At 42.0% G+C, this 26,506-nt stretch overlaps 1 protein-coding gene across 3 annotated transcripts in view; it reads right to left on the bottom strand.

The window, feature by feature from the left end:
• The window catches only part of LOC140917284 (phospholipid scramblase 1-like), a 55,688-nt gene that overhangs the window by 10,502 nt on the left and 18,680 nt on the right, over positions 1–26,506 (bottom strand). For 2 of the 3 annotated variants that reach the window (XM_073359740.1, XM_073359739.1), the window contains exons 3-8: positions 25,926–26,027; positions 17,312–17,481; positions 16,343–16,385; positions 14,636–14,856; positions 6,780–6,941; positions 5,390–5,551 (exon numbers count right to left, since the gene is read on the bottom strand). In XM_073359740.1, coding sequence (XP_073215841.1) covers positions 5,390–5,551; positions 6,780–6,941; positions 14,636–14,856; positions 16,343–16,385; positions 17,312–17,481; positions 25,926–26,027 — 860 coding nt within the window. The remainder of the gene's footprint in view (positions 1–5,389; positions 5,552–6,779; positions 6,942–14,635; positions 14,857–16,342; positions 16,386–17,311; positions 17,482–25,925; positions 26,028–26,506) is intronic. The other variant, XM_073359741.1, reaches the window with a different exon arrangement.

The following is a 26,506-nucleotide window of genomic DNA, read 5'->3' as shown; positions in this document are numbered from 1 at the left end:
TCAGAATTTAATAAGACTAAAGAGGATCTTCGGGATAATGGTAGCATGACAAATGGGAATGAGGATATGGAGGAAGACATTACCATATCTGAGGTAGAAGAGAAACTCGAACAGCTTACTGGGACTAAATCGGGGGGCCCAGATAATCTTCATCCAAAAATATTAAAGGAATTGGCACATGAAATTGCAAGCCCATTAGCAAGAATTTGTAATGAATCTGTAAACTCAGGGGTTGTACTGTATGATTGGAGAATTGCTAACATAGTTCCTATTTTTAAGAAAGGGAAAAAAAGTGATCTGGGTAACTATAAGCCTGTTAGTTTGACATCTGTAGTACGCAAGGTCTTGGAAAAAATTTTGAAGGAGAAGGTAGTTAAGGACATTGAAGTCAATGGTAAATGGGACAAAATACAACATGGTTTTACAAAAGGTAGATTGTGCCAAACCAACCTGATCTCATTCTTTGAGAAAGTAATAGATTTTTTAGACAAAGGAAACGCAGTGGATCTAATTTACCTAGATTTCAGTAAGGTGTTTGATACCGTGCCACATGGGGAATTATTAGTTAAATTGGGTAAGATGGGGATCAATAGGAAAATTGAAAGGTGGATAAGGAATTGGTTAAAGGGGAGACTACAACAGGTCCTACTGAAAGGTGAACTGTCAGGCTGGAGGGAGGTTACCAGTGGAGCTCCTCAAAGATCAGTTTTGGGACCAATCTTATTTAATCTTTTTGTTACTGACCTCGGCACAAAAAGTGGGAGTGTGCTAATAAAGTTTGCGGATGATACAAAGCTGGGAGGTATTGCCAATTTAGAGAAGGACAGGGATATCCTACAGGAGGATCTGGATGACCTTGTAAACTGGAGTAATAGTAATAGGATGAAATTTAATAGTGAGAAGTGTAAGGTCATGCATTTAGGGATTAATAACAAGAATTTTAGTTATAAGCTGGGGATGCATCAATTAGAAGTAACGGAGGAGGAGAAGGACCTTGGAGTATTGGTTGATCATAGGATGACTATGAGCTGCCAATGTAATATGGACGTGAAAAAAGCTAATGCGGTCTTGGGATGCATCAGGAGAGGTATTTCCAGTAGGGATACGGAGGTTTTAGTACCGTTATACAAGGCACTGATGAGACCTCACCTGGAATACTGTGTGCAGTTCTGGTCTCCCATGTTTAAGAAGGACAAATTCAAACTGGAACAGGTAAAGAGAAGGGCTACTAGGATGATCCGAGGAATGGAAAACTTGTCTTATGAAAGGAGACTCAAGGAGCTTGGCTTGTTTAGCCTAACTAAAAGAAGGTTGAGGGGAGATATGATTGCTCTCTATAAAAATATCAGAGGGATAAATACCGGAGAGGGAGGGGAATTATTTAAGCTCAGTACCAATGTGGACACAAGAACAAATGGATATAAACTGGTCATTGGGAAGTTTAGACTTAAAATTAGACGAAGGTTTCTAACCATCAGAGGAGTGAAGTTTTGCAACAGCCTTCCAAGGGAAGCAGTGGGGACGAAAGATCTATCTGGCTTTAAGATTAAACTCAATAAGTTTATGGAGGAGATGGTATGATGGGATAACATGGTTTTGGTAATTAAATATTCATGGTAAATAGGCCCAATGGCCTGTGATGGGATATTAGATGAGGTGTGATCCGAGTTACCCAGGAAAGAATTTTCTGTAGTATCTGGCTGGTGAATCTTGCCCATATGCTCAGGGCTTAGCTGATCGCCATATTTGGGGTCGGGAAGGAATTTTCCTCCAGGGCAGATTGGAAGAGGCCCTGGAGGTTTTTCGCCTTCCTCTGTAGCATGGGGCACGGGTCACTTGCTGGAGGATTCGCTGCTCCTTGAAGTCTTTAAACCATGATTTGAGGACTTCAATAGCACAGACATAGGTGAGAGGTTTTTTGCAGGAGTGGTGGATGAAATTCTGCGGCCTGCGTTGTGCAGGAGGTCAGACTAGATTATCATAATGGTACCTTCTGACCTAAATATCTATGAAAAAAAAACCTTGGTGGACGCAGTTATATGGCATTCATGGACTGTTTGTTTGGTGAGTACAGTTTGAAGCCACGCTTGCAAGAGGGATTCTACTTCTTGTTTGAGAATCTCCTTATGAAAATGGCCCCTGAAAAGGGGTGGGGATGGAGTGTTTGGAGGAGGCAGGGAGGTAAATTCGATAGTATAGCCAGAATGGATAATGTTTAGTACCCCCACTTGCCTGTTGTTTTTGCAATCCAGATGTGGAAAGAGTCCTAGAAAAATTCCCGCAGAGTGTGGGGGAATCGGCAGGTGTTGGCATCACTGGTTTGCAGCTCTCGAACTCCCATCAAAAATATCATTTCAATGGAGGCTGGCATGGGACCGATGTTGTTGCCACAGAAGGTCTAGGGAGATGGGACTTCTGAACCTTTTGCTTTTTACACGTTAGTTCATAAGATTGTTGGTTGTAAAACTGTTGCGCTATTGGTCTAGGCTTGTATGACTGCCTGAGCAACTCTATGGCCTTAAAGTTGAGGCCAGGGAGGCTAGAAATAAGTTAACGGTGGGCCAACCATTTGTTTGTTCACATCTGGACTGTTCTTTCTTTTGTCACTCCACCATCAGCCGCAGGGGAAGCGGAAATGGCAGCTGTGGTAGGGTATTGTAACTCAGTGACAGTTGGGAATGACAGCTCAGCACTTTCCTAAACTTCTAGGTGTGGCTGAAAGCACTTCTCACATTCTTATGATATCGTCCCAATAAGTACAAGAAGAAAGATACAGCTATCATTTGTTTAGAGTAGCCACAGACCTCCTGAGCACAGTTTCACAGCACTGTTCCTCAAAGACTGTTAGGATTATTTAACATATATGTTTTATTACTTTGATCATTTTTAGTGTGTATAGAGGAATCTGCTCAGGTCTGCGGCTTGGTCTTTATTGGGTTTAATCTGCCATTCTGTACTCCTAAGGTAAGCAGGGGTACCAGATGTAGATTTTATTTATTTCCCCTTTGGAAGATTGTCCCTATGATTCTGCTTCAGAAGGAAGAGTGAAGTTGTGCTAAGAAAGATTTCAGATTGTCCCAAAAACATTTCAGATGATTAGGGCTCTCCCTACCATCAAAGGGAGACACTGTCAGCCTTCGAGCACTGGGGCACTTTCTCAGCCTCTCCGGAGGGAGTGAGATTTGAGAACAGATTTCCCAGAAGTCAGAAATTTCACACTTCTCTTCCGCAAAGCAATCAGAAGAGTCTGCATTTCTCTTGGAGGTGCCAGCTTAGGATATCCATTGGAAAATCTTCGGAGGCTTGTTACAGAGCTGGTAGCATGGGAAGTGGTCTAGGCTTGAAGTCCCCTTACCACAATCCAGCATCAGCAGCATCTATGTTGTGTACAAAGCCCTCCATCTGTGGTCCAAGGAGAGGTGGAGCGGGAGAAAGTGGCTGACCTCCACAGACAGGGGTGTGGCTGCTGGTGCAAGTTCTAGAGATCATCCCTTTTATTTGTCTTGGGCCTGTTGATTTGTCCAACCCCTGATACACTGAGTTCTAAAGCAGAAGGGAGGGGCAGCTGCAGCTCTAAACTACTACTCTGGGTATCCACAGGCCTGAGCGTTTTTGTACCTTTGTCAGCTTTTTCAATCTTGCCTCTCTCTTTAGCCTGGGGGATAGAAGCAGAGGGGTCTTCAGCCAGAGTGGGCAGCTGAGACCAGTGCCTTCATTATGTCCAGCATAACCAGGTTCCCTAATCCTTCCTGGCTCCTCTCCTGCCCAGGTAAGTTGCACTGTGATTCCACATATAATGGGGCTAAGGGGAAAATTCACTTCTGGCCACAGATGTGGCTAAACTTCCCAAAGAGAAACTTGATAAAGGAGGCACTGGGAGAGAAGAGACCGTGGGTTAAAGCACCAGACTGACTTTTTTCTTTTTCGCCTTTAAGATTCCTTGGTCTAGTTTTCTCTCTGGAGCCTGCAGGTGCACCAATCAATGTAGCATCTCAGAAGGGGAAGTGAAGCTGAGGGGGAAAATTCACCAAAAGATAGAACAGTCCTAGGACATAGCTTGGAATTAAACTGAATTGTTAAGCAGAAATTTGAAATAAAATGTTGTTGCCATTTTCTCCAGGAAGGAAATCTAGTTAATCTTGCCTGTCACTGAGGAGATAGAGAAAATTGGAGGAACTACAGGGACAGGACATCACAGCTGTCATTTTGCCCGCAAACTAAAGTGCCCACAATGAAGAAAAACAGCTTTTTTTATTGGAGGGGGGAAGGTCAGTGTCTGTGTTGGAGGGGAATTTAGTAGCTAAACAATAGCTGAGCAACAACTCTAAGAAGCATGTGGATGAGGTATTGGAGTGGGCACTTCCTTAACTTTCCCTCACTTCACAGAAATCTGAAACCTCGTTCTTTGACATGGCCTGGAATTTAAACATTGATTCCCATTCTTTAACTTCCACCAACCCTTTTTTTTTTTTTTGCCCACCCACAATCAGAGAAATCGACTAGCTACACACATGCAAAACATAAAAACCCAACAAAAAGACACAGCACACACACGCAAACAATTTATTTGTGCTTTATAATGCCTTGTGCATTTTGGGCCCATTCAGCAAAACACATAAGCATATGATTAATTCCATCCCTGTACCAATCATTTGATTAAGTTCCATTAAAATCAATGGGACTTAAAATACATGCTTGCGTGCTTTGCCAAATTGTTGTCTCTAAGCAGGGCTGTTTCCCGTATTTTTATCTGCATGACAAAGTCACACAAAACAACATAGCCAAGTAAGAAAAGGCTCTGGTTAATCAATAATGGTCTGATAAAGATTGCTGCTACAGAGCAAGGTGGATTGTTGACGTTTCCATCCCTGAGCTGATGCATATGCCTCTCTCCTTCCTTCTAGTTTTCTTCCCCATTTTCAGAAAACTCAAGCTTGACAGTAAACATCTAGCAGAAACCAGACGTGTCATGGTTACAGTAGTCTTCAAGGGAAGGGACAAGTTGCTCTGCTCTTTGTTTAGTAAATGTCAGCTAATTAATGGAATGGCTCCTACAGCAGCTTCAGAGAAGCCATGCAGTGATAACTGGTTCCTTATGGCATAGAAATGGTGTGAAACTTTACAAGAGCGGGCATATCAGCAATAAATAAGTGTATTCCTAAATGTAATTTTATACTTCCAATTGCACCAAATGTAATTCCATTATCTGAAATAATTCATTTGTCATGCCTCCTAGGAACCTGATCCTGCACCCTCAAAGTCACTGGGAGCTTTGTTGTTAACTTCAATAAGCCCAGGATCAAGTCATATCCCAGTACAATTTTAACATATAGATGAACAGAAATGAGCATATATTCATTGTTTAAAGTTAGTGGATTGGCAGACTTACAATGAGGAAGCAGGCACCAATCATGACAGCTTTCATCTTAACATCAAGATCCAGTGGAAACTGGATTCCAAAATTATCAGCATCTGTAAATGCCTCTCTCACAAATCCACTCCACTGCTTAGAAATTCTTCCGACTACAGAACTTTCATCCATCGACTTCACCTAGTTTGAAATAAAACAAAGAAAGTCTGCCACTCATAATTAAAAAGATTTTGTGTGATCATTTTAAATGCTCATTCAAAAACTTCAGGATATTCACATTTATATTGGTTGTTATATGTACTACAGCATGTGGTATTCAATATTGTGGTAATCTCAACTCTACATCAGTAAATCATGGGCGCAAATCCTAGGCTAGAACTTGGGCTCATATCAGTGCTAACTACACAGTACAGCACAGTAATGGAGAAGGTTGCAGGGCAGCACTGTTAGAAGTGCTGTAAATCAAGGTTCCTTCACCCAGTGACAGGTGTCTACGTGGATATTAAAAGATTACATGATAATTTTCCAAAGTAGGGGAGAAGACATATGTCAACATTATGTCTTTTGAAAACTGGTTTCAGTGTTCAAAGCCATGTAAAATGGCTATTCTGAAGAACATAGTGGCTACTAAGCCTGCTTAGAATGATCTTGCAAACCCTTGCTTATGATTACTATACATTGTTTTAGAATAAACTAGTATCTGGAATATGAAAATAGGATTCATTAACTCTTCATTAGTTTAAGAATTAATTAATTACAGAATTAAATAATGTACAATAAAATTACATGATCCACTTATGCTGATCCATTTTGATCATTTACATCAAGTACTGAACAATTAAGTCAGTGGCTCTAGAAAGTTGTCATTTAATTAATATACTTAAAAATACAGTACTAAGGGAAAATTATGTATTGAATCTATTCAAAAGTGTATACTGAATCTATTTTTACTACCTAAAGTAAGATAATGTAATGATATTTTCCACTGTTAATTCAATAAACATTAAAGAGATTTCAACACCACCACAGTAAAACAACTGCAATATATGCAAGGTACACTCTAATTGGCGCTAAAAGCTTCACTCCAACAGGAAGAAAGGGAAAAAAAAGGATGAAATATTATCTAAACATTCAATATCTCATGGTTTGGTAATCTGAAAGTTGATTTATCATGACAATGTTTGAAACCTGGGTTATTTACTAAGATAACTGTTTTCAAAGATTTTCATATGCAAACAGTTGGACTATCTAAACACCAAATGTTATTACTGAATGCATTACAACTTAGTTTTGTGGGAAATGGTCCATTAGTAACAATAAGACCAGTTTGAGATATTAAACTATTAGGAAAACCAACTAATTAAAAATAGAAGAGAGGAATACAAACACTTTAAACAATGTTACCTACCTCAAAATTAATATCCTCACAACAGCTGCATACAACGCATGGGCCAATGATTTTAAATACATCAATTTTTGCTTCATTTTGAATAGTAAATTTAGGCAGACAGGGATGCCAGTTTTGTTTTATGTAGCCAACTGGTGTACCTGGAGGGGCCTGAACTTCAAGCTTCAAAAGAAAAAAAAACCACAACACAGAAGTGGTATAAAAGTTAAGTATCTGCATAATTATTCCAATTTGTTTTAAATGCTTGTAAAATAATCTTCAGCATAGAGAAATACTGTAATGCAGAGAACGGGTTATATATCCTACAGGAACTGTAGTACTTTAAGATGTCAACACAGATTACATTCTTGGTGTGCATGCGCCCACATGCTCACAAAATCAAATTCTTTTGAATAGCAGTGTCCATTGTGGCAGATAGATTCCAAGTTGGCAAAATCGTAACACTGTTCCTATAAATTTTATGCTCTGTCTCAGAGTCAGTGTTGCTTTATCCTTGTTGATGATGAGTAAGGCTATAATTTAGCCAGAGGTATTTTTAGTAGAAGTCATGGGCTGCCTGAGCAACAGCCAGTGTGGCTGGCCCCAGGGACTGCCTGAGCAGCGGCTGGTATGACTGGCTGCAGGGCTGCCCCACTGGCTGGCTGCAGAGCTGCTCCAGCAGCAAAGCTGCTCCAGCAGCGGCCAGTATGGCTGTCTCCGGGACCACCTGAGCTGCTGTCTCTGGAGCCAGCTGCTTGGGTGGCCCTTGGGTCAGCAAAACTGGCTGCTGCGAAGTCATAAAGGTCACGGAAAGTCATGGAATCCGTGACGTTCACGACCTCCGTGACAAACACAGAGCCCTAATCATGAGGCAGAGGGAGGCAAAGTGGTTTAAGGTGTTCTGCCTAGAGTTTGACTTGTGGAGAAGAGCCTCGTGTCAGCCAAATTATCCAAATACACCAGGACTTCTTGTCTCCTTAAATATACTGTCACCACTACAGCGAGGACTTAGTAAAATCTTGTGGCTATGGACAAACCAAAGGATAGGACCCTGTACTGATAATAGGATGTTTCTATTATAAACACCATTAATTTTCTGTATGCCGGGAGTATTGAGATATGGAAGCAAGCATTGTGTAGATTGAAAGCCATGAACCAGTTCATGGGATCAAATACAGGAATGATGAAAGCTAGGATGACCACCCTGATCTTCTTTGGGATCAAGTAGTAATGGGAGTAGAAGCCCCGCTCTGAATTTGAGGAACCTCCTCTATCACTCCCAACTGTAGCAGGGAGTTTACTTCTTGTTGTAGAAGTATCCTGTGAGAAGGGTACCTGAAGAGCAGTGGGAAGGGAATTAGAACAGCCCCAAAACCTTCCTTATGGTCTCAAGGACCCGTCACAGGTGATCCCAGCCCAAGCTTATTTAAAATAATAAAGGTGGTTGTCAAACAGAAAAGTGGATTGATTCAGAGATGGTCCAGGTGGGCTCTTGACTGTCCTGTCAAAGCTACTTCCTTCACACTTGTCCCTGCTGTGGGGACAGCCAGAGTGAGGTTGATGAGCACCACTGGTGGAACTGTAGGCCTTTCCTCAGTGGTTCTGATGGACACAGTGGGAACTGTTGCTGGGATCTGTAGCAGAATGAGGACTGAGGCCTCAGTTTCTAATGCTGTTTGTGCCTGGGCTCTGTTTTTTTAATGAGTGCAAAGCCTTGTTGGTACCAGTGCTGAACATGTCTTTCCATTGAAATGGAAGATATTCAGTGGTCACTTGTACTTCTTGGGGAATGCTTGACATCTGCAGACAGGAGGAGTGTCTTATTGTGTGACCATGGACACCATAGTTCGTGCTACTGTGTCTTACATATCCAGTGCAGCCTGGCATGCTGTTCTCACAATGAGCCACCCTTCAGCCAAGGTAGATGTTAGTTTTTCCTGATATTTGTTGGGAAGCGTATCCATCAATTAACAGAATCAGTCCCAAAAAGAGAGAATTGTATTTAGAGAGGAGCACCTGTTAGTTCACAACTCTACTTTGTAAATTCACTGATAAATACACTTTGCATCTGCGGAGATCCAGTTTGTTTGGATCCTTTTCTCTCAGAGTTCCTCTGATCTGATCTTTAGACTGGGGTGGGCAAACCTTTTGGCTCGAGGGCCACATTGGAGTTGCAAAACTATATGGAGGGCTGGGTACGGAAGGCTGTGTTTCCCCAAACAGTCTGACCCCCACCCCCTATTCCCCCCTCCCACTTCCCACCCCCGACGACCCATCCAACCCCCCCTGCTCCTTGTCCCCTGACTGCCCCCTCCCGGGAGCCCCTATCCAACCTCCCTGCTCCTTGTCCCCTGACTGCCCCGCCCCCTGACAGGCCCCTCAGGAGTCCCACACCTATCCAGCCCCCTGTTCCTCATTCCCTGACTGCCCCCCCCAGAACCGCTGTCCCATCCAACCGTCCCATGCTCCCTGTCCCTTGACTGCCCCCTGGAACCCCCACTCCCCGCCCCCTTATCATGCCAAAGCCAGTCACGCTGCCGTGCTGCCCGGCCAGGAGCTCAGGGGCCAGGCAGGATGGTCCCGCAGTCCGGATGGGGCCCGCAGGCCATAGTTGCCCACCTCTGATTTAGACTGTTCTTGTGCAACTTGGATGATCAAAGATCCCAGAGTGGGATGTTGGAAAGAATAGCCTAAACCCCTTTGTTGTTATCTGATACTTTCTGTCCACTTGCTAGCAGGTGACAGTGAGCCAAATGATCTCAGCAGGCTCTAGAAACGATTTATCCTTTCATTAATGGGCAATTGCCCGACTCAGAGGGCTAAAGAATGCCTGAGAGCTTGTGCTGCTTCTCCTGAATGTTTTTGAGGAGTCTGTCAAGAGCACTGCCAGATGCCTCATCAGGTCCTGAAAGATCCTGAGCTCACCTATGGAGGGAATGGATGGAGAGGTTGATTGCTTCATCTGGAGGCAACGAAGATATGGCCAATAGTTGCTGGTGCTCTGAGGAGAGTTCCTCCCTGCTGAACTTTTCCTTTTCCTTTGCTACGGACAGTTGGGGAGTCTGTACTAGAGTTATTGTACATGCTGCCTCAGAGATGATTTGAAACTGTCTGGGCAGTTGGCTTTCTGCCATATGGGATGACTCCAAGGGGGCCAATATGTGCAAGGCTTAGATAGGACCATTTCCGCATGGCAAGGGAGATCTAAGTTTTCCCTAGTCCGTGGTATGAGTGTCCTTGTGGACTTTGTCTCACACCAATGTTGAAGCAGGAAAGGAACAGGATATGTAAGAGTGTGTCCCCAGAGCTCAGGTTGGCACAGCAGTTTACAGGAACACTTGAGAAAAGAGATTGACTGGTGGGAGGTGGCCTCTTAGCTGGCTTGCCTGGGTTGGATAACACACTGAAGTCTCCAAAAGATTCAACTTCAGTCTGCCCTCTTTGGATTTTTGCACGTACTTTGAAAAAGCCTTGCACTCCGAGCAATGCTTAGGCATACACCCCTCACCTAATCAAAGGAGGCATCTAGCATGACCATTAATGATGGACATTGCCAAGGCTCAGAAGGAACAGATCTTGACTCCTGGAGCTTTGCCTTCAACCAGGTTGGTCTTGTGTACAGAGGGAGAAGTGGGGAGCATTGGGTCCTAGATATGGAGGTTGGGAGGAAAACTATCAATGCCTTGTTTCCACCGGGGAAATTACACCCCCCCCCTTCAACAAAACAAAAAAAAAAAACAATGTTGAAGAGACTTGCAAACCACATAGTCCAGCCTGAAGGAACTGTGAAGCGGTTGAGACCACCTTGCCTCTCATACTCTAAGCCACAGTAATTGCAAGGGATCTCGCAACAGACACTGCTATTCAAAAGAATCTAATCGCATGCTCATGAGCACCAAGAGTGGAATCAGTGTGGAAAAAAATCACTTGAAGACTACAACTGTTTCTTAAATGATTCAAGGAGATTTGTCTGAACATTCTGTGAGAACTGTCACAGATGCTACCATCGTTTAATAAGAAAAAACACATGTTCCCATCCCCCCAAACCGCCAACCCCCAAAGTTGCTGGACCCATAATACTACAAAAAGCAGCGAGTTAAGTTAAGCCAGTGTAAGCTTTAACTTTGTCCTAGTAAGAGATTTAATAGTGTTTTAATTATAGGAATTTCAATATTGTTTTTATCTATCTGAACAGTATTAAAACTGAGATTTTGCTTAGTATAAAATAATTTTACATTCCAAACTCATGTAGTGTTTCACTTTATTTGCATATATATATAAAAATTTGTAGTGGAAATGAAGGGCAGATTGTGACTCTAAACAGAAGACACCATCCTACTGTGTAGCCCATAGAGCTAGCTTAGCTTTTTATTTTACTCAGCAGTAACACAAGAAACCTACAGGCCTGTATTCTATAAGACACTGGCTTAAGCAAGTTAGCATAAGTAAAGTAGGTCTTGTGATTCTGTGTATAAGAAAGGTGACCATTTATATCACTGTTACCACTATTTCAGAATTTCCATAAGTCTTGTACAAAGTATGTCATGTAAGATACCAATAGAAAAGTTATGAATTGGCAAGTATGATTATCTTGTTTATATTCATGTATCATCTGTGTAGCTGAAGTTCTGAATATGAGTGAGTACTTGTATCTTACACATGTGTTGTATTTCTGGGTGACACCCCGCAGATAGATTTGCATCAGACAGCTAGACTAGACAGATATGTGTTGATGGCCCATTAAGGACACTCAGCTCACAATGGGCCATTGAAGAAATTCATGCCATCCAGTAAGTTTTTCTTGTGGACACCTCAGAAAGAATACAGGCAATGTCTGCCCTTGTGAGTCAGTAAAGCATGTAAGGACTTGTGATAAGGACATGTGACCCTGGACTCCATCTTGGTCCGATAATTTTCCATGCACCTGGACTGTGGGCTTTGTTTGGGACAGTAAATTTCCATGCACATGGCAAAGGATATAAAAGACCTCTGAGACACCTCCATTTTGCTTCTTTCCTACTCTAATTCGCTGGACTGTGGATTTACAACAAAAAGGAGCATCTTGAACTACGGACTGAGGATCTTCCAATCTTTTGGAAGTTACCAGACTTTACAAGCAAACAGTCTATTCATTCACCGCTACAGACCTGACATAAGGACTTTGCAATCATTTGTATGCATATGATCTATTAACCATTTATCATTCTCTTTTTTATTATTATTAAATCTTTAGTTAGTTTACTAAGGATTGACTGACAGCATGATATTTGGGCAAGATCTGAGATACATATTGACTTGGGGTATGTGTCTGATCCTTTGGGATTAGAAAGAACCTCACATATGGTAAAATGAGTTTTCGATAACCTCTCACTATATTAGATTGGCTTGTCTGGATGGGAGCCAAGTGCTGGAATGCCTAACGGGGACTGTGTTTGGCTTCTGGTTAACCAGTGTGGTACTGGCAGAAGCTCTTTTGTTACTGGTTTGGTGAATTTGATTATAGAATAAACCACCAGTTTTGGGGGACTGTCTGTCCTATTTCTTGCAGTCTGCCCTGAGTGTTGCACTCTCATTGTGGTCTAACCCAGGCACGTGGTCACAGGTCCATGACCCTTAGCATAGATAAAATGGCCCAACAGTTATCCTAGATTTTGGGGAACTGGGAATAGCTTGCTCAAGAGAAGGAGTTGGTACATAATGATACCAGGCAACCATAGGAACACTGAACTGATACTGGGATTGGGTATTTTAGGATAGAATCATTGGTAGATGTTTAATCACAAACCTGCTTTAGCAATAGGTGACATATATGATAATGAGTTAGAAGGCATTAATATGTTAACCTATATGATAAGGGCACCCCAATATTAGGAGGGTAAGGAAGTTAGATTTGGATATGGAAGACTGGGCATCTGAATGAATATTCATGATAGTGCCCAGAGAATATAATAACTAAGCCACCATGTAGCTGGGGTAAGCTTTCCATCACCGATAACAGCGAAGAGCTGAAGGGTCAATCACCAACCTTTGGGGTTCTGGACCATCAGATTCATTTGGCATGCCAGGGACAGGGCTGATCCTTTGTCTCTCACCATGTTGGATCATATTAAAGAAGTTCTGTATTAAAATCACAAATGAGTTTGATTCCCCAGAGTTTAAATTCCAGGGTATTACTAATGAAGAGGTCTCTTGGTTTTTGGTACTGTTTCTCTCCCTCTATGTATGAAACTTGCAAGCTGCTAATTGTGTTAGTACATTCTAAGACAGAGTCTGTTCTCAAAGCAATTCACAGAGAGAGAGAGACTCAAAGCAATACTCTAACAACAGAAACAGCACCCAGAGACTCCCCGCCCTTTTGTTGTATTAACAATTGTGATTAAAATAGAGATAGAGGATGTATGTGGATGGATGCTTGGTGTGGATAATAACTGAATGATCAGGGAGGTGCCAGCCTAAGAATCCAGTGTCCATTGGCTGAAGAAGGTGTCAAGTGGAAATAACCAGAGGACCCCCCCCCCCCCCCCGGAGGGCAGACTGGAATCCACCCAACAGCCTCAAGAATGGGAGAACCAAAGAACAAGATAACATCTTGGAGCTGTCAGGAATGTGCTATCTGCTGATTGATTCAGCAACAGCATGATGAAGCAATTCCCATAGACTGGCATAGGAAGAAATTCCTATAAAAATAGACTCTAAAAAGTGAGAACTTTGGGGTCTGATTCTGCAAACCAACTTCCAGGAGCATCAGATGAGCATCTGACAAGGCCCTGCTCCCTCCTCATGTCCAGGCCACCTGGCCAGTGGCTTGGCATGAGCAACTCTAAGGCTGGTAACTATGATAACAACCTTGCAGAACCTCTGTGTGTGTGTGTGTGAATGAATGTGAGAATAAATTTGAGATTGAATGGAATGTTATAGCTATAACTAACTGCTTACTATGATTCTTTCTGTATTCACAATAAATGTGGTATTTTGCCTTTTTCCCTTTAATAAGATCCTGCTGGTTTTTATTTTATTGGTACAACAACCACAAGGTTCCCAAGGAAGGATGAGAATATATACGAAGGATGTACATGAGCAAATGCAGGGAATGATACCAAAGATATCCCTAATAATGTGTTACTACTACTTGTGTATGTGGTTTGGAGCTTTGTCTTTACGGATTGTTTTAATAAAAGTGGCTAAGGCTTTGCTTTGCCTTCAGTGTGCTTTGCCATACATCCTGGGGTTCCCTACAAGATACTGAACTTGTTAGTTTTAATTCTGTGGAGCCTAATTCTGGGATGAGAACCCTATTATCTCCAGCTCATTAAATCAGTATCAATTGGCAATCAATACAATTGTTATTAATCATTAAAAAGGATCAGGCAACAACTATACATCATTCAATTAGTAGTATCAGATTCCTACAATGAGGGTCAGGTCAAAGGTTTATGAACCTGGTACCTTTTTCTCCTCCTTTACTTATCAATATTCAGAAAGCTAAATTCTTTAATATTCTTATTCTTTAATAAGCTAAATATAATAATCAAAATTTTGAATTAAGTTGGTTCCTCATTTGGGTCCAGTCCTAAAAAAGTATTGAACACCCACTTTTCAGGGAAGCCACTGTTGTCTTGAGGAATTTATGTCACTTCCCGAAAGGAAGGATACAAGCATTAAGCCCATAGCAAAATGTCAAGAAATTCCATCAAACAGGAGACAAAAATCATGAAAGAAATTTTCAAAAACCCTCAAAGAACAAAAAACAAAACAAAAAAATCACAGATCCCCACAAAATTACAGATGAAGTTAACCTTGTCCCACCTGACCTCTTGACACAAAAGAAAATCTCTGAAAACTTTTAAAGGTGCAGGAAAGAGAAAGGAATATCTCACCTCTTGCAAGCAGCAAGGACAACAACATGCAGAGCATCTGAGAGGTCTCTGCAGTGTTATCACTTCTTGACCCATATTGTCAATGATCCTAATGGTGAAAGATCGTGATGGTCCACAACAATTTCGAGTACAACAGTCATTTTCCTCTGCTGCAAAATATACTCTTTGCCCCAAGCTGTTTTTGATTTCATATTTGTTGTTAGTTTCAAAACCAGTAAGAACTGAAAATTAACAACATTAAAAAGGTATTCAGTTGATACACTAAATAAAAATATTAATAGAAATAGCAGAGGCCCCAATCAGGGTCAGGAACCCACTGTACTAATCCCTACATAAACATATAGGAAAACATGTCCCTTTCCCTGAAGATCTTACAATCTAATAAGGTTACTAACATATGGGGGGGGGGGAGGGGGAGGGAATCATAGAAGAGATACATACATATTTGCAATGTATTATTTTATTGTATTATTTTTTCGTTATGAATAAGTTGCTAACTTTTCCCATTTGCCCTTCAAAACTAATTAATGTGAATGGTGAGTTCTTTTAGATATTATGGCACAGCTGAGACTTACGGTATCTCAGGATGGAGAAGGCCTTATGATCAGTTCAGAAAGGGCATTCCACGGGTGAGATGCAACAGAGGTGTTTGTGTGAGAAGTGACAAATGAGCAGACAAAACATGCACCACTGTCACAGTGGATGTGGCAGTGGGGAGGAATGCAAAAAAGTAAAAAACAAAAGTAGACAGCGAGGGAGGGGTAGAGTTGTGAAGGGCCCTGACAATAAGAAAAAGAAGCTTTAAGTTGATGTGAAACAGCTGGAGCCAGTGGAGGGATCTGGAAAGTAGCACAATACTGTCAGAGGTGTAAACCAGCAAGATTATTTTAGCAGATGTGTTTTGAATGGACTGGAGGGGGAAAACATGCGTGGAAGGGAAGCCAATGAGTAGGTGGTTACCATAATTGAGATAGGAAATGATAAGGACCTGAACAAAAAACAACAGATCAATCTTAGAAATGTTATGGGATGAAAAAGCAGCAAGATTTGGGTGTAGCCTAGTTGTAGAGGGTAAGAGAGAAGGTGTCAACAACATCATCAATATTAAGGGCCTGAGTAACATCAGGATCATGATGTTGCCAAACATGGCAAAGAACAAGCAGAGTGGAAGGGATTTGGGAGAAAAGATCAGTTAGCTAGCAGCAAGACTTCCAGGAGGAGATGTCAGAGAGATAGGCCGAGATATAGGATTAGATTGAATTAGACAGGTCAGATGTAGCAAAGGAGATCTGTACAAATGACAGTTTGAAAATCACATGAATGAGTGAGATTAGATGTAAAGATTATACTTTTAAATTAGAAATTGTCACTTTTAAAAAAAAAATACAAATTGAAATATAAAAAAGTTCACATAAATTATATTTTAAGTTTGAGATACTGAAAGTAACCAATATTTTAAGAATCAGTGTCACCCCCTCTCGGCTCTCCAAAATGTACTATGGTAGAGAATTGATTAAAGATATAAAAGACAAAAAACAAATCAATAAAGACCCCATCTTTAAAAGGCAATGAATAAATGAAGAATTTCTATCATTAAATAAGACTGGTGTTTAACAGTCATGTATAATTACTTGATATAGGACCAAAGTCATTTAAAATATCTCCAGCATAATGATCTTCCATTTAGCAGTATAGCAAGGTACACACCTTCCAGAAGCTCAATCTGCTGATGAACTAATATCTGGTCAATCTGTTACAGTGGTAAAAAATAGTTTAGAATAGAAGTTAATAAATAAAAGTTATAATTAAATTTCAAAAATAAAATCTACAAGTATGTCGGTTTTTATTTTTCAAAAATTAGATTTCAGGACACAAAATTATGGATCAATTCATAATTTTAACATTAGATCATCTACATTAATTGTGCTTTAGAAATGGTCTCTCTCTCACACACATAGATGATCAAAGAGATCATTCAAACACTAACATTCCAATTTTGCGAGCTGATCTGTTGTGCACTACATCTAATTGAATATACTTGGAGGTGGAGAAAGGGAATGAATACTAGTGCTCAGAAAGAGTACCACATTGAAAGTCATGACGTCTGATGTGCTACTGATGACCATATGGTCATATAAGCTTTTGCCACACCATACTGCCCTTACCTAGGGTCACTATTTCTGATACAACAACGTACAATAGAACAATACCCATTCTCATTTAATCTTAAATTCTTGGCTAAAATTGCCAAATTGGGTGTCAATTAATGGTGGACACTTGTCTGCTAAAACTGGAACTATGCAGTGTTGTTGCAGCCATGTTGGTCCCAGGATATTAGAGAGACAAGGTGGGTGAGGTAACGCTTGTCTCTCTCCCCAACAGAAGTCGGTCCAATAAAAGATATTATCTCAGCCACCTTGCCTCTGTAAAACTGGGACTGACAGTACTTTTTCAAAATGGGCCACTGAGCAGCCATAAAATGGTAATATGCTTCAATTATGATGGTCCTGAGATAGATTTTTAACCTCTGACCTAAATGTAAATGGCTCTGTATCCCCAATACCAATCATGTAAGCCACTTGATTTCCCAAAGTAGATAAAAAGGTACTTAAATGCACAGGTATCTATTAGTTTTGTATTTTCATGGGAGTTTAAAACGGAGAAGAATATAGGTACCTGACTTAGGTATTCTAATCCGGGTGAACAGTTGAGAGTGGGAGGAGGTGCTGGAATCCAAGCTGCCCCACTGGTCCCAGAAGGCTGATTTTGGACTGGAGGGACCCCAGGTCCATATGGAGCTCCTGCTGGGTAACCCTGGAAGGCATAATTAGCTTGTTCTGGAGCATCTAGTTTGTGGCAAGATAAACAAAACACACACAATTCTGAAAAATCAGATATTAAAAACATAGTTTCAACACACCAACAAATACACTTCTGAAGTTCTAGCATTTTTAACTATTGAGAGTTTCATACTGAAACTACATTAGATAATTAGGCTTGGCAGAAATCAACTTATTTTATAATTTCAACAATATTGACATTTATTTTAAGCATTTTTAAATTATTAATAATTTACATTTTCACAGTTGTGCAAAATTATGGGTTGTAAGCTTTTTTTATTTTTATCTATTTAAATTTTTGGCAGTTGTGGGAAGTTATGGGGAGGTTAGACACTTACTTAAATGACAATAGTTGTTGAGATTCAAAAGTTAAAGCTTTATAACCATTAAAACATAAATTGAAAAACTCATGTCAAAATATACAGAGTAAACATCCTTAAATCAAACTCCAATAAGTTCTCAAGGAGCATTTTTCTTATTCTGCCTATCTGCACATTTCTATTATTATAGATGGAAATATTTTGTCATCAGTTTGTGTGCATAGGGTAAAACTGATGTTTAATAATAAAAATCTAATACTTCCAAGCTCACCCATAATTCAGTTCAGTGATCCTCAAACTCTGAAAGCTGGAGAGCCACTACAACAGCAAAGTGAGTAGCCAGGAATCACAAAGCTGCAAACTGATGCCGTCACTCTGTTGTAACTTTCACATCATGATAATGAATCACATCAACAGGTCATTATTTACCACTGCAACTCCAGGGCTCAAACTTCACAGTAACGTCAAAGACACTGCTTAACTATTTTTTTGTGGCTCTTTGACTGACATAGTAGCTCCCCTCTCCCTATCTTCCTTCTGGCTGTTTGCAGCATAGACAGGTCACTATTCTCTCTCCTTTCTAAAAAGCTGATTCTCTCTCTCTCCGTCTTCCAGCACAGCAACAACCTGTATCGGTATAACTACATCTGTACAAGAGTCATTGTATGGCTTCAACTATATTGGTATACTTAAAGCAATATAACTTACGTGTAGACAAGGTCATAGAGTAAACAGGACTTACAGGGAAGCCACCAGAGGATAGAACACTGACAGGGACTCAACAGACCTAGCTTCTATTCCCAGCTCTGCCACTGGCCTGCCTGGGTGACCTTGGGCAAGTCACTTCACCTCCCTGTGCTTTAGGTTCCCCATCAGTAAAATGGGGATGATACTGACCTTCTTTGTAAAACAGTTTGACATCTACTGATGTAAAGTGCTACACAAGAGCTAGATATTTTTATTATAATAAGACAAAATATCTGGAACCAGATATTTTACACCCTTCACACTAATATGAAAAGAAACCCCTCTCCCACACATACAAATTTCATATAGTAAGATATCTATAAATAATCTACAAATTAAATGTAATAAAAATGAAGCTGCTCATTTGATCTCATCATTACAATTTAAAAGTAATATACAGCAAATGAAAATAGAGTATATTTGAACATGGAGAGGTATTTGATAAATGACTGTCATACTGCCATGTTGTGAATAGCAATTTGAGAACTTTTAGAAAAAGATTTTCTATAGTTACTTATTTTCACTTATTTTAGAGATAGTGTGTCTCTAGAAAAATCAGTCTGCAGCTTTCAAGCACGTACTATACTCTCTCTATATATTTAATTAATTTTGTCTAAATAAAGAGTGTCAAGAAGTTTGTCATACTGTTAATTCATACACAGAAATAATTAAATAACTGCATACTGATTTTAGCTATATTAAATGAACTATCTCCCATTTACTTTATTTGCCCACACAGAACTCAGTATAAAATTAGATTCAAGTCACGCTGTTTAACACTTAGCATTGTGATAGGCCCACTAGATGGCGTACACAGTATATATTTATGTTCATGGATTAAGATCTCTCTCTAAAAAAAAAAGGAGGACTTGTGGCACCTTAGCCCTGGTCTACACTAGGACTTTAGGTCGAATTTAGCAGCGTTAAATCGATGTAAACCTGCACCCGTCCACACAATGAAGCCCTTTATTTCGACTTAAAGGGCTCTTAAAATCGATTTCCTTACTCCACCCCTGACAAGTGGATTAGCGCTTAAATCGACGTTGCCGGCTCGAATTTGGGGTACTGTGGACACAATTCGATGGTATTGGCCTCCGGGAGCTATCCCAGAGTGCTCCATTATGACCGCTCTGGACAGCACTCTCAACTCAGATGCACTGGCCAGGTAGACAGGAAAAGAACCGCGAACTTTTGAATCTCATTTCCTGTTTGGCCAGCGTGGCAAGCTGCAGGTGACCATGCAGAGCTCATCAGCACAGGTGACCATGATGGAGTCCCAGAATCGCAAAAGAGCTCCAGCATGGACCGAACGGGAGGTACGGGATCTGATCGCTGTTTGGGGAGAGGAATCCGTGCTATCAGAACTCCGTTCCAGTTTTCGAAATGCCAAAACCTTTGTCAAAATCTCCCAGGGCATGAAGGACAGAGGCCATAACAGGGACCCGAAGCAGTGCCATGTGAAACTGAAGGAGCTGAGGCAAGCCTACCAGAAAACCAGAGAGGCGAACAGCCGCTCTGGGTCAGAGCCCCAAACATGCCGCTTCTATGATGAGCTGAATGCCATTTTAGGGGGTTCAGCCACCACTACCCCAGCCGTGTTGTTTGACTCCTTCAATGGAGATGGAGGCAATACGGAAGCAGGTTTTGGGGACGAAGAAGATGATGATGAGGAGGAGGTTGTAGATAGCTCACAGCAAGCAAGCGGAGAAACCGGTTTTCCTGACAGCCAGGAACTGTTTCTCACCCTAGACCTGGAGCCAGTACCCCCCGAACCCACCCAAGGCTGCCTCCTGGACCCAGCAGGCGGAGAAGGGACCTCTGGTGAGTGTACCTTTTAAAATACTATACATGGTTTAAAAGCAAGCATGTGAAAGGATTACTTTGCCCTGGCATTTGCGGTTCTCCTAGATGTAGTCCTAAAGCCTTTGCAAAAGGTTTCTGGGGAGGGCAGCCTTATTGCGTCCTTCATGGTAGGACACTACCACTCCAGGCCAGTAACACGTACTCGGGAATCATTGTAGAACAAAGCATTGCAGTGTATGTTTGCTGGCATTCAGACAACATCCGTTCTTTATCTCTCTGTGTTATCCTCAGGAGAGTGAGATATAATTCATGGTCACCTGGTTGAAATAGAGTGCTTTTCTTCAGGGGACACTCAGAGGAGCCCATTCCTGCTGGGCTGTTTGCCTGTGGCTAAACAGAAATGTTCCCCGCTGTTAGCCACAGGGAGGGGGGAAGGTTGAGGGGGTAGTCACGCGGTGGGAGGAGGCAAAATGCGACCTTGTAACGAAAGCACATGTGCTATGTATGTAATGTTAACAGCAAGGTTTACCGTGAAAGAGTGTAGCCACTGTTTTATAAAATGTGTCTTTTTAAATACCGCTGTCCCTTTTTTTTTCCTCCACCAGCTGCATGTGTTTCAATGATCACAGGATCTTCTCCTTCCCAGAGGCTAGTGAAGCTTAGAAAGAAAAAAAAATGCACTCGCGATGAAATGTTCTCCGAGCTGTCCTCCCACACTGACAGAGCACAGACGAATGCGTGGAGGCAAATAATGTCAGAGTGCAGGAAAGCACAAAATGACCGGGAGGAGAGGTGGCGGGCTGAAGAGAGGGCTGAAGCTCAAATGTGGCGGCAGCGTGATGAGAGGAGGCAGGATTCAATGCTGAGGCTGCTGCAGGACCAAACCAGTATGCTCCAGTGTATGGTTGAGCTGCAGCAAAGGCAGCTGGAGCACAGACTGCCACTGCAGCCCCTCTGTAACCAACCGCCCTCCTCCCCAAGTTCCATAGCCTCCACACCCAGACGCCCAAGAACGCGGTGGGGGGGCCTCCGGCCAACCAGCCACTCCACCACAGAGGATTGCCCAAAAAAAAGAAGGCTGTCATTCAATAAATTTTAAAGTTGTAAACTTTTAAAGTGCTGTGCTTAAAGTGCTGTGTGGCATTTTCCTTCCCTCCTCCACCACCCCTCCTGGGCTACCTTGGTAGTCATCCCCCTATTTGTGTGATGAATGAATAAAGAATGCATGAATGTGAAGCAACAATGACTTTATTGCCTCTGCAAGCGGTGATTGAAGGGAGGAGGGGCGGGTGGTTAGCTTACAGGGAAGTAGAGTGAACCAAGGGGCGGGGGGTTTCATCAAGGAGAAACAAACAGAACTTTCACACCGTAGCCTGGCCAGTCATGAAACTGGTTTTCAAAGCTTCTCTGATGCGTACTGCGCCCTCCTGTGCTCTTCTAACCTCCCTGGTGTCTGGCTGCGCGTAACCAGCAGCCAGGCGATTTGCCTCAACCTCCCACCCCGCCATAAACGTCTCCCCCTTACTCTCACAGATATTGTGGAGCACACAGCAAGCAGTAATAACAGTGGGAATATTGGTTTCGCTGAGGTCTAAGCGAGTCAGTAAACTGCGCCAGCGCGCCTTTAAACATCCAAATGCACATTCTACCACCATTCTGCACTTGCTCAGCCTGTAGTTGAACAGCTCCTGACTACTGTCCAGGCTGCCCGTGTACGGCTTCATGAGCCATGGCATTAAGGGGTAGGCTGGGTCCCCAAGGATACATATAGGCATTTCAACATCCCCAACAGTTATTTTCTGGTCTGGGAATAAAGTCCCTTCCTGCAGCTTTTGAAACAGACCAGAGTTCCTGAAGATGCAAGCATCATGCACCTTTCCCGGCCATCCCACGTTGATGTTGGTGAAACGTCCCTTGTGATCCACCAGAGCTTGCTGCACTATCGAAAAGTACCCCTTGCGGTTTATGTACTCGGCGGCTTGGTGCTCCGGTGCCAAGATGGGGCTATAGACGGAACCCATATCCCCACCACAGTTAGGGAATCCCATTGCAGCAAAGCCATCCACTATGACCTGAACATTTCCCAGGGTCACTACCCTTGATATCAGCAGATCTTTGATTGCGTGGGCTACTTGCATCACAGCAGCCCCCACAGTAGATTTGCCCACTCCAAATTGATTCCCAACTGACCAGTAGCTGTCTGGCGTTGCAAGTTTCCACAGGGCTATCGCCACTCGCTTCTCAACTGTGAGGGCTGCTCTCATCTTGGTATTCATGCGCCTCAGGGCAGGGGAAAGCAAGTCACAAAGTTCCATGAAAGTGCCCTTACGCATGCGAAAGTTTCGCAGCCACTGGGAATCGTCCCAGACCTGCAACACTATGCGGTCCCACCAGTCTGTGCTTGTTTCCCGAGCCCAGAATCGGCGTTCCACAGCATGAACCTGCCCCATTAGCACCATGATGCATGCATTGGCAGGGCCCATGCTTTCAGAGAAATCTGTGTCCATGTCCTGATCACTCACGTGACCGCGCTGACGTCGCTTCCTCGCCTGGTATCGCTTTGCCAGGTTCTGGTGCTGCATATACTGCTGGATAATGCGTGTGGTGGTTAATGTGCTCCTAATTGCCAAAGTGAGCTGAGCGGCCTCCATGCTTGCCTTGGTATGGCGTCCGCACAGAAAAAAGGCGCGGAACGATTGTCTGCCGTTGCTCTGACAGAGGGAGGAGCGACTGACGACACGGCTTACAGGGTTGGCTTCAGGGAGCTAAAATCAACAAAGTGGGTGTCTTTACATCAAGGAGTATTTCAGGCAGGACTTCACGGAGGGTTCCAATAAGAAATGGTGCACCTAAGTTATCGTTCTTATTGGAACAAGGAGGTTAGCCTGGCTAGATTTACATGGCTAGATTTACCTCGCTGCACCTTCTCTGTGAGTGACTGCAGTGTGACCTAGAGGAATGAGTCCCCTAGACAGGGGAGGAGGCAAATGAGTACAAAACAAATCTGGTCTATTTCTTGTTTTGACCCACTCCATCTATCTTTTACATCTTTGGCTGGCAGCAGACGGTGCAGAAGGACTGCATGCCATCCACATCTCATGGCTGCTCGGCAGAAGATGGTACAGTACGACTGCTAGCCATCCTCATCTCTTGCCTGCCTGGCAGAAGATGGTACAATACGACTACTAGCAATCCTCATCTCTTGCCTGCCTGGCAGAAGATGGTACAGTACGACTGCTAGCAGTCCATATCGCCTGCCCGCTCACCATAAGACGGTTCAATAGGACTGACTGCAGGACTAAAGAGAATGACCTGGTCAAGTCACTCCAAATTTAGTCCCTGCGCCCATGTCTGCCCAGGCGCTCCCAGCCGACGTGGCCAGGAGCACCTCGGACACGACGAGGACGACTACCAATCGTATTGCACCGTCTGCTGCCAGAAGGCAATGGGTTGCTGCTACTGTGCAGCAAAGCCGTACCGCGTCTGCCAGCACCCAGGAGACATAGGGTGACGGTTACCTGAGCGGGCTCCATGCTTGCCGTGGTATGGCGTCTGCACAGGTAACTCAGGAAAAAAGGCGCGAAACGATTGTCTGCCCTTGCTTTCATGGAGGGAGGGAGGGAACGGGGGCCTGACAATATGTACCCAGAACCACCCGCAACAATGTTTTAGCCCCATCAGGCATTGGGATCTCAACCCAGAATTCCAATGGGCAGCGGAGACTGCGGGAACTGTGGGATAGCTACCCACAGTGCAACGCTCCGGAAGTCGACTCTAGCCTCGGTACTGTGGAAGCACTCCGCCGAGTTAATGCACTTAGAGCATTTTCTGTGGGGACACACACACTCGAATATATAAAACCGATTTCTAAAAAACCGACTTCTATAAATTCGACCTTATTCCGTAGTGTAGACATACCCTTTGAGACTAACCAATTTATTTGAGCATAAGCTTTCGTGAGCTACAGCTCACTTCATCGGATGCATTCAGTGGAAAATACAGAGTGAGTGCATCCGATGAAGTGAGCTGTAGCTCACGAAAGCTTTTGCTCAAATAAATTGGTTAGTCTCTAAGGTGCCACAAGTACTACTTTTCTTTTTGCGGATACAGACTAACACGGCTGCTACTCTGAAACCTAAGATCTCTCTGTATCTGTAATATAAATTCTATACTACCAGAGGAATGTGTTATCTATAGCAGTGCTGGTAGTATATAAAATTTATTTATAAAGATTAAAATTGAACAAATGTGTACAATGTTCATGGAAGTTATATGTAAGAACTAAAGAAGATTCAAATTTAGCATGAATTCAACATCAAGCTGGTACAAGTTTCTCCACCTACAGAAAGTAAAAAGTTTAAGCTTCCTCCTCTACAATGAAGCAAGCATTATACTGAAACTATAAAGAATGTTCATGCAGTTATTCACGCACTCTAACATTTGCAAGAGATATTACCACAAACACAGCCTTAGTAATGGCTGGTCCACCCAAATGTTTTGCACAGCTTTTTATAGGATTTGAAAAGGGCATCTTTTCCAGTGAAACTGGATTACACTACAGCAAATAGCAAATAATTACAGTCTACAGAGAAGATTCTTAGCTAGTGTGACTATGACAATGTGTGTTTGTACTTAATATCAGGCTCAAACAGTGAAAGTGCAAACTACTTTGAGCTCAGAATTTAATCTTTCTTGTTCTGAAAAGAACAAACTTTTTTCAGTCTCCACAATGCATAATCATTATTGCCAAGTACTGACAGTGTTAACAGAATGTGAGAGTACAGTTGCACTCTGCCACAAAGTGCATAAAATCCAAAAGACAAGCAAGAAAGGCCAATACAGGACAAACATAACTCAATACTTAAGACATACACGATATCACTGAGTGTGAACGTTCAAGTCAGAGGCTTTCTTACATTTAAAAAAGCTAAATAAAAATGTCAAACATTCATATTTCAGCAAATTATTACTTAAAGGGTTATTTGAAGTGGTGTGTTCTGGAGGAAAGGCTTGAATGTAGAGAGGAAGGTCACTCAGCAAAGAGGGAGAGATAACAAGTTTTAAGTTTCTGTGACAGTGTGGAAGAAGGGGCAACAAAGTGGGAAAAATCATGAGGGTATTCAGATAGGAGGCTGGTAAGACAGAAACAGTACAGAGATGGAGACTATACCTTCTCCAGTTTTAACTCCAGTTCTAAATTGCTAGAAAAAATTAGTAAAATATTTTTATTTTAAAAGACACTATTGACTGAGATGTAGAGTTCAAAAGCAAAGAGCTGCCATGCATGAGCTACTTCTGCAACTGCACCAGCCTCCCTGCCTTCGCCCCTACAGGGTTTTCCTGCAGACAGGAGATTTTCTGACTATTTAATTTTCCTTTATAGGTAGCATGTTACCACAGTAATACCAAATAAACGAAAGAACAACCAATCTTTCCTACAAGTCTAAAGATTTCATCCTGGAAAATTAATAGCAGGGGAATTAGTTCACAGATGGCTGCCATTTTGGAACCCAAACTATTTTTTCTGGGGACAAAACAGATCAGTTAATTTGTACGGCATATCATAATCAAATAACTTACTTTGGAAAATTTGAGGTGCGTACTGAGGATATCCATGAGGAACTTGATTTCCTGCATAAGTTGGAGGGTAAGTGGGATTTGGAAATTCAGCAGCTTTATTTGCTGGAAGAAAGAAACAAATATTCATTTTTTTTTGTTTTGTCAAATTAAAAAACAAATCTATAAAATGAACTTATTTCATTGTAGATAAGATCTATATGAAAATTAGACATTATGACAAGTTTGCTGTATTTAAACAATATGAAATGCCCTTAAAAACAGAAGGCTTGTTTTAAAAAACGCTAATGGGAAATTTTACATTATGAAAGAATCAGAACAATTTAGATGCATTCAAATCCAAAAAGTGCTGAAAGTAAACAGGTACTGTAAACTGTATCTAATTAGGAGGTTAGTTCATGCTTACTCCATACCAGCACCTTCCTTTTCTATTTCTCTTGTAATACTCAAAATAGAAAGTTCTTGGTACCATTCTAATTCAAATAATTACTTGTGAACACAAGTCAACATTCTCCTCCATAGAGAAGGAGAATTAAATGATTCTCCTAATTAATTTTGGTATAATTTTTTCTCACTTAATTAAC

Source organism: Lepidochelys kempii, chromosome 9, assembly GCF_965140265.1.
Source record: "Lepidochelys kempii isolate rLepKem1 chromosome 9, rLepKem1.hap2, whole genome shotgun sequence".
Taxonomy (NCBI): domain Eukaryota; kingdom Metazoa; phylum Chordata; order Testudines; family Cheloniidae; genus Lepidochelys; species Lepidochelys kempii.
This window is presented reverse-complemented; position numbering and strand designations above follow the sequence as displayed.